Source organism: Canis lupus, chromosome 10 (assembly GCF_048164855.1).
Source record: "Canis lupus baileyi chromosome 10, mCanLup2.hap1, whole genome shotgun sequence".
In the NCBI taxonomy this organism is placed as follows: domain Eukaryota; kingdom Metazoa; phylum Chordata; class Mammalia; order Carnivora; family Canidae; genus Canis; species Canis lupus.
In genome coordinates this window covers 62420711-62436650 of record NC_132847.1, presented here as the reverse complement: position 1 = coordinate 62436650, position 15940 = coordinate 62420711, and the positions used below count along the sequence as shown (strand labels likewise).

At 37.5% G+C, this 15940-nt stretch overlaps 1 protein-coding gene and 1 pseudogene across 1 annotated transcript; one reads left to right on the top strand and one right to left on the bottom strand.

Annotated features, from left to right (window-relative positions):
- Nucleotides 1-991: 991 nt before the first annotated feature.
- On the bottom strand, nucleotides 992-10917 carry LOC140641054 (BTB/POZ domain-containing protein KCTD5 pseudogene; annotated as a pseudogene).
- Nucleotides 10918-13298: 2381 nt separating this feature from the next.
- Nucleotides 13299-14255, top strand: LOC140640987 (olfactory receptor 13C9). The gene has a single exon (XM_072840322.1). The coding sequence runs from the start codon at nucleotides 13299-13301 to the stop codon at nucleotides 14253-14255; it is 957 nt and encodes a 318-aa protein (XP_072696423.1).
- The last annotated feature ends 1685 nt before the right edge of the window (nucleotides 14256-15940 follow it).

The following is a 15940-nucleotide window of genomic DNA, read 5'->3' as shown; positions in this document are numbered from 1 at the left end:
GTCGTCTGTCCACCCTGGGGAAGAAGGGATGCAAAGTTCTCTTGCCTGGAAAATGTAAGTGGAGAAGCCTCGACTGTTCCCGATGTGGTCAGGCAGGGGGAGCCTGGCTCTGAAGGAGGCCGGGCCTTGGGGATGAGGCCTGGGAAGTAGTGAAGGCGGAGGCCACCTCTCAGGAGTCACCTGCTGGGGCTGCAAGAAACTGCCAACCTCTTTTGCCTGGAAGGCAGAGTGGACTCCCTGACCCGAGGACCAGGGCCTGGTGCACGTGTGCGGTGACCAGTGGGCACCCAGAGCCTGTGGCCACGGCGCTGCAGCCACTTCCTACCAGCAAGGCCCAGGCTCTGTCACAGACTGTTTATGTTATGTTAGCACCAAGAGTGCTGTCCTTCAAATGACCTTCTGTGATTACAGGGGTTGGCTGGAAGCTTCCTGCCTTGGGCCCATGCAGCATGGGGAACACTGAGCAGAGGCCCCCAGGGGGACACCCACCTGGCTAGCACGCCTGCTCCCAGGGGGGATTGAATTAATAAATCTTCCAAGTTGGTTAAACATACTAAAGCAATAAAAGAAAATATACTTAAATTATTGGATTGGGATATGAATAATTAATGGGAAACTTTTATCCAAAAGTAGTTTTAGGGATCCCTGGGTGGCGCAGCGGTTTGGCGCCTGCCTTTGGCCCAGGGCGCGATCCTGGAGATCCGGGATCGAATCCCACATCGGGCTCCTGGTGCATGGAGCCTGCTTCTCCCTCTGCCTGTGTCTCTGCCTCTCTCTCTCTCTCTCTCTGTGACTATCATAAATAAATAAAAATTAAAAAAAAAATTAAAAAAAAAAAACAAAAGTAGTTTTAGAGGTAGCATATTGAGTCAAGAAAAGGTCTCAGGCAGGTGGTCCCCTCTCTCACCGCCCACCTCAGAGGCAAAAAGAAGGATCCACACCCAGATCTCCATGGAGAATTGTCAAAGGCAGGTTTCTTCGCAGGGCCAAGCTTCCTCCACATGGCAGATCGTTGCAACTTGGGACAAGATAAAATGTGCCTTCAGCTGTCAACGCTGTGCTTCTCACATCCTTGAACCCCGTTCTTGCACAATCTTGGCTTTCTCACTGGGCTCACTGGCCTTGGAGACCACGCAGAGGAACTCGGCCTGGTCCTGGCTCCCGTGGTTGTAGGAAGAGCCGACGCTGACCAGCTGCTCGAACTTCCAGCCATCAGATGGTGGACACCATCTGGGTGAGCTCCTCCACCTGTCGCTGCAGCACACGGTATACGTGTTTCACCGGCACCTGGGAGGTTTTGCTGTCTCGTTCTGGAATTTTGTCCTTTACAAGTTTTATTAGTGAGGTGATATTGTAAAATTCCCTTCCCTCCAACACTCCTTCCTCTGTGAGATCTTTGTTAATGACCCGCTTCCTGAGCTCAGGTAGTTCAGCGCAGGCCCAAAGTAGGGGTCTCTGTCGACTAAATGGGCACCAGTTTCATCCTTGTCTGAGTCCAGGTCGGGGTTGGCCTGGCACAGACAGGACGGAAGGATTTCGGGTCCCGGCAGGGGGTCTGCCAGGTGGTGAGGAGGTAGGTGCCGCCAACGTTGAGCCGGACCCACTTGGACACGCGGCGGGGGTCCTGGGCCAGGGCACCGAGCCCGCCCCGAGGCCACCCCGGGCTTGCAGCAGCAGCAGCTCGCAGTGATTCTCCACCGTGACCCCAGCAAGCCCCACCACAGCTCCAGATTTGCTTTTCTTTTTCAAAGTTGCTGCGATTATTCGGGGTCTTTCGTGCTTCCATACAAATTTTAGGATTGTTTGTTCTAGCTCTGATAGAGATTCTGATAGAGATTCCATTACATGTGAAGATTGCTTTGGGTGGTATAGACATTTTGACAAGATTTGGCCTTCCAATCCATGAGCATGGAATGTCCTTCCATTTCTTTGTGTCATCTTCAATTTCTTTCATCAATGTTTTACAGTGTTCAGAATACAGATCTTTCACCTCTTTGGTTAAGTTTATTCCTAGGTATCTCATTGGTTTTCGTGCAATTGTAAATGAGATTGATTCCTTAATTTCTCATTGTGTTGTCTCATTATTGGTGTATAGAAATGCAACAGATTTCTGTACATTGATTTTGTATCCTGCAGCTTTACTGAATTTATTAGTTTAACGGTTTCTTGATGGAGACTTTTGGGTTCTATATAGAGTATCATAGTTAACTGAGAAAATGAAAGTGTTACTTCTTCCTTGCCAAGTTGGATGCCTTTTATTGTCTGATTTGATCTTTTTGTTGTCTGATTCCTGTGACTAGGACTTCCAGTACTATGTTAAATAACAGTGATGAGAGTGGACATCTCTGTCTTGTTCCTGACTGTAGAGGAACAGTTTTTCCCCATTTGAGGATGATATTAGCTGTGGGTTTTTCATGACCTTTCTTATGCTGAATTATGTTCCTCCCTAAACTCACTTTGTTGAGGGTTTTTATCATGAATGAGATGTTGCACTTTGTCAAATGCTTTTTCTGCACCTATTGAAATGATCATTTCTGCACCTTTTTTTGCATTAATGTGGTGTATCACATTGACTGATTTGCAACTATTGAACTACTCTGGCATCTCAGGAATAAATCCCACTTGATTGTGGTGAATGATTTTTTAATGTATTGTTGGAGTTGGTTTGCTAATATTTTTATCGAGAATTTTTGCATCCATATTTATCAGGGATATTGGCCTTTAGTTCTCGTTTTTCGTGGAGTGTTTATCTGGTTTTTCTATCAGGATAATGCTAGCCTCATAGAATTAATTTGGAAGTTTTTCTTCTTTTTCTATTTTTTGGAATGGTTATAGAGGAATAAATATTAGCCCTCTTTTAAATGTCTGGTAGAGGGGCACCTCGGTGGCTGTGTTGGTTAAGCATCCAACTCTTGATTTCATCTCAGGTCATGATCTCAGGGTTGTGGGATCAAGCCCTGTATCAGGCACTGCACTCACTGGGGAGTCTGCTTGGGATTCTCTCTCTTTATCTGTCTCTGCCCCTCCCTCTGCTCTCTCTCTCTCTCTATCTCTGAAATAAATAAATACAATCTTTATAAAATATTTGGTGGAGTTTCCCTGTGAAGCTGTCTGGCCCTGGACTTTTGTTTCCTGGAAGTTTTTTAATTATTGATTCAGTTTCTTTCTTGGTTATTAGTCTGTCCAAGTTTTCTATTTCTTCTGCTTCAGTTTTGGTAGTTGATATGTTTCTGGAATTTATTTCTTCCAGGTTGTCAAATTTATTGGCATATAGTTTTTCATAATATTCTCCTGTAATTGTTTGTATTTCTGCAGTGTTGGTTGTTATTTTTCCTTTCTCATTTGTGATTTCTTTTTTTGGATCCTTTCTCTTTTTGATAAGTCTGGTTAGAGATTTTAAGTTTTTCAAAGAACTAGCACCTAGTTTCATCATTATGTTCTATTTTTTTTGTTTCTATATCACTTATTTCTGCTCTAATATTTATTATTTCCTTCCTTTTACTGGTTTTATTTTAATTTGTTTTTCTTTTCCTAGCTCCTTTAGGTGTAAGTTTTGGTTGTTTATTTGAGATTTTTTTTTCTTCTTGAAATAGATGTGTATTACTATATACTTCCCTCATATGTAAGTCCATCTGGCGCATTGTGTCTTTCAAATCCATTGTTTCCTTGTATAGTTTTTGTTTAGATAATCTATCCATTGATGTAAATGGGATCTTAAAGTTCCTACTATTATTGTGTTATTATCAATTAATTCCTTTGTGTTTGTTATTAATTGCTTTATATATTTGGGTGCTCCCATGTTGGTTGCATAAATATATATAATTGTCATATCATCTTTTTGTGTTATTCTCTTTATGATTATGTAATGCCCTTTTGGTCACTTTTTATAACCTTTATTTTAAAGCCTAGTTTGGCCAATATAAGTATTGCTACTCCAGCTTTGTTTTGACATTTATTTCAGTGATAAATGTTTCTCCATTCCTCACTTTCAAACTGCAGGTATCCTTAGATCTAGAATGAGTCTCTGGTGGACAGCATTATAGATAGGCCTTGATTTTTATCCATTCCAACACCTTATGTCTTTTAATGGGAATGTTTAGTCTCTTTACATTCAAAGTGATTATTGAAAGATATGCGTTTATTGCCATTTTATTACTTGTTTTATCATTGTTTCTGTAGAGTTTCTCTGATCCTTTCTTGCTTTTGTCACTTTTAGTTTCTCCTTTGCACTCAAAGAGTCTCTTTTAATGTTTCTTACAGCGCTGGTTTAGTGGTCACAAACTCCTTTAGTTTTTGTCTGGGAAACTGTCTCTCCTTCTGTTCTGCATAATAGCCTCGATGGATAGAGTATTCTTCTTGGCTGCAGATGTGTTCCATTCAGCACTTTAGTTTGTTCATTTGTTTTTAAAAAGATTTTATTTATTTATTTGACAGAGGGAGAGTGAGAGAGCACAAGCATGGGGAGTGAGAGGGAGAAGGAGAAGCAGGCTCCCCATTGAGCAGAGAGCCTGATGTAGGGCTCAATCCCAGGACCCTGGAATTATGACTTGAGCTGAAGGCAGACATTTGAGCCACCCAGGTGCCCCTCAATTCAGCACTTTAAATATATCATGCCACTCTTTTCTGGCTTGCCAAGTTTCTGTTGAGAAATCTCCAGATAGGGCAGCCCTGGTGGCTCAGTGGTTTAGCACTGCCTTCAGTCCAGGGTGTGATCCTGGAGACCAGGGATCCAGTCCCATGTCAGGCTCCCTGCATGGAGCCTGCTTCTCCCTCTGCCTGTCTCTCTGTCTCTGTCTCTGTCTCTGTCTCTCATGAATAAATAAATAAATAAATAAATAAATAAATAAATAAATAATTTTTTTTTTTTTTTAAAGGAAATCTCCAGATAGCTTTGTGGATATTCCCTTGTCAGTTAAGGACTTCTTTTGTCTTGCAGCTTTTTCTTTAAATCAGTCTATTTTGCAAATTTCATTATACTATGTCTTGGTGTTAACCTGCTTTTGTTGATTTTGATGGGAGTTCTCTCTGCCTCCAGGATCTGGATGAATGTTTTCCAAATTAGGGAAGTTTTCTGCTGTTATTTCTTGAAATAACTTCCTGCCCTCTTTTCTCTCTTCTTCTGAGACTCCTATAATATGAATGTTATTACATTTGATGAGGTCACTGAGTTCCTTAAGTCTATTCTCATGTTGCATAATTCTTCTTCCTCTTTTTTGTTCAGCTTCACTATATTCCATTATTTTTTCTTCTATATCACTAATTCATTCTTCTGCTTCTTCCAGCTTTCTGTTCATTGGGTCAAGCCTGTTTCTAATTTCATTGATTGGATTGGATTCTTCATCTCTTGCTGATTTTTTTTTAACTCTTTCATCTCTGTGATAAGGGTCCCACTAGTGTCTTCTATTTTTTTTCTCAAGCCCAGTGAGTATCCTTATGATTGCTGTTTTAAATTCTCCATCAGAAAAAAAAAAAAGAAAAAAAATAAATTCTCCATCAGGCATACTTCTTGTAACTGTCTTGCTTAGATCATTGGATATGGCCTTATTCTTTTCTTTCATTTGGGAGAAATTCCTCAATCTTGGTATTTTGTCTAAGTTTCTGCCTTCTTCTTTGCATTAGAAAAGGGAGTTATGTCTCCTGTTCCTGAAAATAATGGCCTTATGAAGAATAGGTCATACAGTGCCCAGGGCTGGGCACTTCAGGAAGTATCTCCAGCATGTATTGCGTGCACTCTACTGTTGTGTTGTGGCTGCTCTATCGTTCAGGCCAATCATTTGCAGAAGCTCTCCTTGCTTATTGTGGACAATGTTTGGTTCTTGGCTTAAATGGGGTGAGTTTTAACTAAATGTGCTCTTGTCTGCTTTTGCGATATGAGACTGAACACCAACTCCACCAGACTGAGGCCTTCAGAACTCTCTGGTGGGGAGACATGGTTTAGGCTGGAGTTTGTGCTTGTCTTCTGTGGGAGAGGCCCATCATGCTAGGACAGAGGCAAGTGACTGAGAAGAGCAGTCCTGCCAGAGGGCACCAGGCTTGGTGTAAGAAAGGCAAAAAAAAAAAAAAAAAAGAAAAGAAAAGAAAGTTAGGCAGCCAGTGTAGGTGCTGTACTGTTTCCTGCAGGTGGCTCCGTGTTTATGATGAGGGGCAAAGGAGGGAAATGGTGCCAGCCAGCTCCTTTGTTCCCAGAGAGGTGTCTCTGTGAGTGCTGCGTCTCAGGGACATGCTCCTAGAAGAGTGAATAGTCTCCCTATTGTGTGCCCCAGATGTTCTTCATATTGCTATTTCCATGCCATCTCCCCCTCTGGACTGTTTGCCTGTCTTCTCTCCAGGAGCAATTCAGTGCCATCTGGGTACTATCCTAGCCAAGCCTTTAAAACTCTAGGCTTTAAGCCCACCAATTGCAAGAACTCTCAAAATTCAGCCCCTCTAGTTTTCCCACCCAATGGATTGGGGAAATGTTCTCCTTGTACTTTTATCTGTTTGCTCCTCTCTCTCTCTCTCACTCTTCTGCATGACCAAGACACCCTCCCCTCTGTAGCATTCCTGATCTTTGTCTCCCCTAAATCATGTCTCTGCACTCCCTACCTTCTTCAAGGTGGCCTCTTCTCTTCCTTTAGTTTTGGAGTTTTTTCTGTCAGTCTTCAGGTTGATTCTGGGATATAGGATGATTTGATAGTTAACTAGTTGTGTTTGTGGGATGAGACAAGCCTAGGGTCCTCCTATTCCAGTGTCATCTTCCCACTTGCTACCTTTTGAAGTAGTTTTTCACACTTGTCTATTTTGATGGAGGGGAATTATGAAATCATCATAGTACATCATTTGATGGATTGTTTTACAACTATTGAATAATATTTTTAAAGAATTTGTATTAATACAAAAATACTTATGTTAGCATGGTTACTTGAAAGAAAAACAAAAACTAGTTCTCAGCATTGTTTGCAAAGCCAAAACCTAACCGGGAAAACTTATGTGTGATAGATGCTGGAAAGATATATTTAAAAACATAGCTATGGCATTTTTTCTGAATTGTCTTAAGTTTCTCAAATAAACATATATACATATGGAAAACAGAAAATCCAATTTTAAAAAGAGGAAAGAATTAAGGTAGGTGCCTAATTGTTAGAAAGATTAATTTATAGTAAAATAATGTAAAATCTCAAGTTAAATAATTTAAGCAATTTCTTTAGGTCTGGAGATTACACATTGAGGCTGAGTTGCACTGCATGCCCATTAGGATGTTTTGTACGTCCTAAGTGATGACAGAAAAGATAACTATAGTTAAATTTTTTTTTTTTTTTTTTTTTTTTTTTTTTGGTGGGGGACACTTTAATGAGCCCTTTGGTTTTATTAAATTATGACCATGTCCTAGCTTTGATGAGATAGGTTAAAAAATAATGACTAAAACTTCATTGTAAAAGAAGTAAAAGAATAATGTTATTTTCTTGAAATATTATTCTGATATGAATTACTTGGGTGTTCACTTAAGTAATGTTGGATAGAGGATTTTGAGGGTCCCTTATGACTTGAGAAGAAAGGAAAAAATGGGTAAAGAGCTCTGTTCTTGGGGAGAAAGCTTAGTTATGTGGTAACAGATCAGGATCTAAAAAAATAAATGTCCAGGAAGCAAGTTCTTGTGGTCAGGTCAGTAAACTTCAGAAACAATGATTTTGGAAACCCAGTTTTCACTTGTTTTTGTTCAGTGCTGTAATTTTTTCCTACTGTCTTTAGACTTGTAGTGAAAGTTTATTTTACCTGGATAGTGGTTTTGTGGTAAACAAATTATATTCATTGTTTGGTGAAGCAGTTCAAGGAAAGGAGAGAAGTCCCTTCAGAAAGAGTTGACTGAGTGTACTTGGGATTTTATACATATGTTCACCTTTACCTCCTAATTGTTTATATTAGATAAATAGTAATTTTATGCCAATTAATGTGGGTGATAGATATATCTGTTTAAGTGAATTCTTTTTTTTTTTTTAATATTTAGTTATTTGAGAGAGAGAGGGCACATGCACTTTTGCTCACAAGTGGGGTGAGGCTTGTTCCCATGACCTGAGCTGAAACTAAGAGTCAGTGGCTCAACTGACTGAGCACCCAGGTGCTCCTCTTTAGGTGAATTCTTTGGAGATGTTTACAGTATGGAGTAGGATTGAGTTACAAATTAGGTTGTAGAATTGCAATGAGAAAACTGAATAGCAAACAACAACAACAAAAAAAAACTGAATAGCTTGATGGCCTCTAGGTTTTCATTGAATGGTTGCAAAATTTCTGAATTTGTTGTGAGTTTCAAAATGCCACTCATATTCACATAAGTAGATTCTGATTTTCAACTTCAGTAATTTTTAGATTATTTTGTACAATAAAATACTTTTTCTCTTCACTCACTAATTAAACAAATAGGAATTAAATTTTATATATAGAATATATGTATATTCTATATATATATAATTCTTATATATATAATATATGTAATTCTATATATGTAATTCTTATGTAATATGAATTCTTATAGAATTCTTACAGAATTCATATGTAATTCTATATATATAATTCTTAATGCCTAGAAATTTATAAATGTTTACTCTTATATTAATAACCAAGAGCTAATTAACTAAATGAGATGTTTCTATTATCTCATCAATAAGACATGATAGGATGAACAAAGGTATGGACAAAGCCACTGGAATATATTTGGATTAAGGATTTCAGCAGTAAATGATAATAAAGAATGGGTTAAGACACATCCTCAAGACTCCTGATTGGTTATTTGAAATACAGTATCGATCTAACATAATTAAGTCTTTAGGGGATTATTCTTGGAGTTTTCAAAAGTTTTGAACGTCTTTCCCCTGAAGCAATTTAAAGCTATGGCTTAGAAAAAATGCTTAAGTCCCCTAGAGTAAGAAATATTTAAATTGTCTTCCTGAGCCCAGAGAAAATTCTTAGAAGAATTTTCTGGGTCTTCACAGTAGGGCAGTGTTTCCACCTGGGTTTGAACAAGGGCAAATGAAATCTTCCATATTCTCAGATATGTATTTTTATCCTACTTTTGAATTACCACAGTCAAAATATACTCCATTTTTAATTAGTCATATTTGGCTATAATGTATAGAAGTTTTTAAAACATTTTTGAAATAGTACCCTTGCCATCAATGTTTTCTACACAACAAGGCCTATGACATTATGGTCCCTCAGTGGTAATACCTTCAGACATTCATTAACCTTATGGAAAATTTTGTACAATGGGCTGTAAATAGAAGATCAAGGCAAAACAGTCTGCTGTGTGTTACAACCTAGGAGGTGAATTGATCTTCCGTTTAGAGGTAATTGCTGAAAACATACTAATAAAACAAATCCAAGGGGATGGCAGTCCAATGAACTGAGTCGAAATAGCCATGTGTTTGGGGGATAAAATATTTCTTGCTATAAAAAGTCTATAGAGAATAGGAACAAAAAAATTCCAAGAGGATTTTCTTTGATATAGTGAGAAAATGGAGACAAAATTAAAAATATTACCAAAAGAATAATTTGAATATCCAAAAAGATGGATATTTAGGTCTAGAATTTATTTTACTGGGAATAAAACTTTATTCAGTCAGAATGTAGTATCTGGGTCCTTGATTCAGTAATGCCTACATGTCTAATGGTGTCATTTCCCTTTGGTCCAGTGAGGTTGCTGTATTAATAGGTAGCAGATTTGCACTCTTGATCCAGAATGTAAAGTAAGTTTGTGTCACCAGTGTTCTGATTCTATAAAAATTTACCATAGCACCAGTTCAGTTCTCTTTGGTTCTGTTAAGCAAATGTTTATCCGGTGTGAATCATGAACCAACAGTCCTTGTCCTGGAGCCTTTCACTGGGGGTGCTATTTAGAAAAGTTTATTACTTGCTCTTGAATACATATTTTGATTTGTGTAAAAAGTAAATGAAGAGGAGCAAAAAGTCCTTGGCTAACAGGGAAGAATTTTGATTATCAGTGTTATAAGAGTATTTGGGGAATTGTTTTGTGTACTTTTAATTTTTTGTCGTTGCTGGTAATACATTCCTGTGGTAACTTGAAATTCATATTTGTCTCACACACTCACACACACACACGCTTATTTAACTTTTATGTGAATGAATTGAAATAGCCTTTCTTTAAAAATGTCAACCTGAGTTTCGTGTTTTAAATGATGCTGGCCTTTGCTATAGGGGCATAGACTCATTACAAAGTGAGTAGAGTTTGATATAACACCCATCTATGTCATGAAAATTTTCATCCAGGCGATGAAAATTAATAGGCTGTATGGCTAAGAAAAGACCAGATACCTGAGGAGGTCTGATTGATAAAAATCTAATGTGACCCTTGTAGGAGCATGAAACTTGGGATAGACATGTAAAAGAATTTGAAAAAAGAATAAGTCAAGAAAGATGAAGGAAACCAAAATAGTGTTTAGTATATGCTAGGTGCCTAATTTGCACTATTTATTCTCCCAGGAACATCACGGCAATACTATTAATTATAGATGAGGATATTGAGACACAGAAATTATGTAAATTATCCAAGGTCACATAGCTAGTAACTGGCCTTGAAAGCAGAGGGGACATGGATGTGACCTGAGGTCATTGCTGGCCATAGCCAAGCTTAATCCATACAGAACCATAAGGAACCTGTGTCCATGTATTCTGGAAAAAAGACTCAGGCCTGTTACCGATCCAACCCACTGACAAGAGGGTTTCAGTGATGACTGAGTGGAGCAACGTGTACTGAAGCTACAGCTTTTACCAAGGCAGGGTAGGGTTGGGAAGAGGTAAAGCTGGGGAAATTGTAGGTAGAGATTCTTCCAAACTTGACAGATGCTTACTTTTCTCTGTAGTTGGGTTTTGGAGGGTGCTGTTGTATTTATTGTGTTGTAATATTTCAACATCCTGTGACTTCATGTTAGAAGTTTTCTATTGCTAATAGAACCTTCTTGTAGAAACATTAACTCTAATGCACATCTGCATGTCAGTAAAAACCTACATTTCATAAAAAAATGTTTGTTTTAATAGACAAACATTTAATAGACAAAGCAAGCTTGCAGAGTGAAATTTCTTAGTCATCATTTAGCAAGGAATTGAGATTTGGCTGCCTCACATTAAAGAAGGTGAATCTGGGACTCAGAATAAAAAAGCATGCATTCCTTAGGGTATAAAAAATCCATAAGAGAGGAAGTCAATTGAAATAAGGACAAAAATAGGATGAAAGTAGTGCCCTAATAATGACCAAAGGCAAATATACATAATTAGAAGCCAGTTGAATTGAGTCCTAAGGATTCAGACCTAAATTTCACATTGTTTCTTGAATAGAGAGAAATATTCTACATGTTAGGTACCCTTTTATTTGAGTGAATTAGAGTCTGCAATGGATTCTGTGTCTATGAGAAAGAAAATTTGTGTTGTGTGTGTGGGAGGGGTGTTATTTATGAAGAGAAATGAAAGGAAATAGCCTGAGACTTTATGAGGCAAAGTCTTTGGATGCAAAACCTATTGGTTCGATCCCTGAGTGTTAGCAGTGAATATTTCCCTGAAGAATAACCCGAGGTGAGATGTGTCAAAGAACTGCCTTTTTAGAAAATGTCTTTTTGGTCAGTTGTTCTTTCATTTGAACTTAAGCAGCAACTGGATAAAGTGGCAATGAAAATTTTTTTTGCATTAAGAACATGAGAATACGAGTCGCAAACTTGTAAACATATATGCAAGTCATATATCCAATGTATTAATCATAGCCAGAATATATGAAGAATTCTCAAAACTCAACAATAAGAAAATGAACAATCCAATTAAAATGGGCAAAAGATATGAATTGCACTTTAGTAAAGGGCATATAAGGATGGCAAAAAAACTCCCAAACATTAGTCATTAGAGAAATGAGGTTTAAATTAATGATGAAATATCACTACATACCTATAAGAATGTGTATATATATATTTATATATTGACAATACCAAGTGTTGATGAGGATGAAAAGCAACTATAACTCCCATACGTTTCTGGTAGGAATGCAAAACTGATACAGCTACTCTGGAAAACTGGCAGTTTCTTATAAATATGCATAATTCTTTATCCACTATGCCACTCTGAAATTTACCCTAGAAAAATGAACTTATGTTCACACAAAAATCTGGGTATAAATTTTATAACAGCTCTATTCATAATTGCCAAAAACTAGAAACAACTGATGTGTTTCAGAAGGTGAATAAACAAACTCTAGTACATCCATACAGTGGAATGCTACTCAGTGTTACAACCTGGGTGAATCTCAGAGGCTTTATGCTAAGAGAAAGAAGGCAGAGACTGATGGGTCATATGATTAATTTTATATGATATTCTGGGACAGGTAAAACTATAGAATAAAGAGCATATTAGTCTTTGAAGGATTTATGAGTAGACCGAAGAAGGGAACTAACAAGGGATAGCACAAGGGAGTGCTGAGGGTGATAGACAAGTTCTGTGTTCTGATTATGACGATTGTTACCTGAATCTATAAATGTCTTAAAAATCATAGAACTATACACTAAAAGAGGCAAAAGCAATTTTACTACATGTTTTTTTCTGTATGACAATTATCAAAATTTTGTTCTGTCTCTCACCAAAAAAAAAAAAAAAAAAAAAAGGATATTTGTATTGTAACAAGAAGACTTCAGATAATTGGGTTTTACAGGATTGTACTTGTTTTTTGAATAATCAGGCAGTCAATAAACACTGGCTGGGTTTATTGCTGACCATTGTCCCATCCGATAAACACATTTTCCACGTTTTAATGTGCAATGGGTTATTATTGAATGTCTTCCTAAGAGTCAGGCTATCTTTACAAGTTAACTAACCAAATCTCTGATATAATGCATTCCTTATTGCTTTTATAGTTCATAAAATATTTCAGATAATTAGGGACCAAAGCAGGCTTCAGTTTGGGCCTAGGCTTTGTGACATATTAATTATATGACTTTAGGCTTTGGTTAACTTAGATAAATTTCTTATTTTTCAAATAATCATAATTGTGGGGTTTAAGTGAGTTCATGTGTGAAATTGGTCTTACAAATTGCTGGCCCAGAATGGTCGATACAACAGATTCTCCTTCATACTTCACTTCCCTTATTGTTTATTTCACTTCTTTACTTTTTCTTTATCCTTCCCCTTCTTTATTTTCTTTCTTCCTTCTTCTTATTGGGTTCATTGCAAATTTTCATATATGTGCATTGGTGAACTTGGACTTAACCATAATAAATAAATTATTATGCTTAAAAAAGTTCTTTGAATTCTTATAGGTAAGAGAAAGTAAAATGGAATGGGAAAATCAAACCATTCTGGTGGAATTCTTTTTGAAGGGGCTTTCTGGTTACCCTAAGCTTGAGCTACTCTTTTTTGTGCTGATCTTAATAATGTATGTTGTCATCCTTCTGGGCAATGGCACCCTTATTTTAATCAGCGTCTTGGACTCCCACCTTCACACCCCTATGTACTTCTTCCTGGGGAACCTCTCCTTCTTGGACATCTGCTACACCACCACCTCCATTCCCTCCATGCTGGTGAGCTTCCTCTCAGAAAGAAAGACCATCTCCTTCTCTGGCTGTGCAGTGCAGATGTTCCTTGGCTTGGCCATGGGGACAACAGAGTGTGTGCTCCTGGGCATGATGGCCTTTGACCGGTATGTGGCTATCTGCAACCCCCTAAGATATCCTGTCATCATGAGCAAGGATTCCTATGTGCCCATGGCAACTGGGTCCTGGTTTGCTGGGGTTATCAACTCTGCAGTACAAACGGCGTTTGTGGTACAATTGCCTTTCTGTAGGAATAACGTCATCAATCATTTCTCCTGTGAAATTCTGGCTGTCATGAAACTGGCTTGTGCTGACATCTCAGGCAATGAGTTCATCATGCTCGTGGCCACGACATTGTTCACCTTGCTGCCCCTGCTTTTGATCGTCATCTCTTACTCATTAATCATCTCTAGTATCCTCAAGATTCGTACTTCTGAGGGGAGAAGCAAAGCTTTCTCCACCTGCTCAGCCCACCTGACTGTGGTGATAATATTCTATGGAACCATTCTCTTCATGTACATGAAGCCCAAATCTAAAGAGACACTTAATTCAGATGACTTGGATGCGACTGACAAACTTATATCCATGTTCTATGGGGTTATGACTCCCATGATGAATCCTTTAATCTACAGTCTCAGAAACAAGGATGTGAAGGAGGCAGTTAAACATCTATTTAGCAGAAGATTCTTTAGCAAGTGAATAGAAAAGGTATTGGATTGTGAACACATTGGATATGGTTGAAACTTTATTATTATGTTGGAATTTTGGTTGCTTTTACTTTTTCTGAACTTTCATATATTATTTAACATTTTCTATGATGACATACGGCTTTACAATATCATTACATGTTCATTATTGAGAATTTGCAAGATATAGGGTAGCAGGGTGAGGAAAATAAAGAGATCACTGATTAACACTAGGAGATGGTTACTTTCAAACATTTTGAACAATATTTCATATTCTGTGTATACTCCAATTTTTGAAATGGGTATTATATGTCATTTTATGTTCACTTTTTTACATAGTCTTATTTCATAGGCATCACTCCATCAAAATTTTCAAAATAAATAAGCTCCTTTTTGTGAAAACAAAACAAAACAAAAAACAGAAAAAACCCAAACACTGCACCCACATTCTCTGGTGGAAAGCCCTGTGTTATAGTTTCACATTAATATCAAAAACCTCCTGTCTTTAGATGGTATTTCCTTGTTTAATATTTAGAGTATTTTCCCTGTGTAACTAAGGGTGCTGAGCATTTGAGACTATTGAGGTAATGGGTAAATGAGCCTTAGGGTGGAGCCTATGTAATGAATTAGGATATCCTTCTTTTATCTCTTTTCTTTGTTTCAGCTTCCATGTTAGCTCTAGCATAAATTTTTTTTCTTTGCAAAATTAAAATTGGGTTGGAAAATCAAGCTACTGGTCTAGATAATAAAGTGGACAAATGTTGAGTTGGAAGGAGTCGTATCTGTGCCTTATTTAGAAGAAGACTTATTTCTTTGATATCCTAAGGTTATTCTAATATTTTTCCAAAACTTAGAAGAATATCTAAGTTCCTGATTTTTAGTGTAGTCCCGCACTGATGTCTTGTCTCTGTTACTAATAGCCTTGTGACCTTAGTAATCCGAGGAGGAAGAAGATTGGGGGATGTCAGACAGGATGTGGTATTATCTTGATTTTCCTTGATGTTCTTCTCAAATTTTTACTCTATTTGAAGAACATTTCTTTTTCTTTTTCTTTTCTTTTTTTTTGAAGAACATTTCTAATTTACAAGCCAACAGGAATGAGAAAGTGTGTTCACAAGTGAGCCACATTCTAGGAAATCCATTTGCCTGGATAAATTTTATGTTGATGGAGCAGTAAATTCAGAGGATGTTGTGCATTAACATATTTTACACAGGCAAGTAAGAAATGTTTGTGGGATTCTGAGGTATATTAATGTCTCTTTTCCAAGTTCACTTTTAATTTTATTGGCAGGAGTATCAATCATAAAGTCTATTTAATTACCTCCAGCTTCAATCATAGTTAATCACAGATTAAATTTAATGGCAAAGGCTAAGAATATTGATGTCTCAGATTCACACCTTAGTGAAATATGCTATAAAAACCTATCAGTTTCCATATACATGCTCATATGACTTTTTTTGTCCTTAAGAATTCCAGTTAGGTAGAAAATCTCTAGAGTCAAGCATATTGTGTTTAATCCACCGGCCATCTTGGATACTCAGACTCTACTTTTTTTTTTCTCAAAGCTTAAAACCAACTGCTTCCAAGCTATCTGGGATGACTGATCTAGGTTCTGGTCTTATAAATTTTTTTTAAAAGATTTTATTTACTTATTCATGAGAGACAGAGAGAGAGGCAGAGACATAGGCAGAGGAATA

What these genes read in the sequence shown, in the direction of transcription:
- LOC140640987 (XM_072840322.1), top strand. Translation starts at nt 13,299, where the DNA reads ATGGAATGGGAAAATCAAACCATTCTGGTGGAATTCTTTTTGAAGGGG.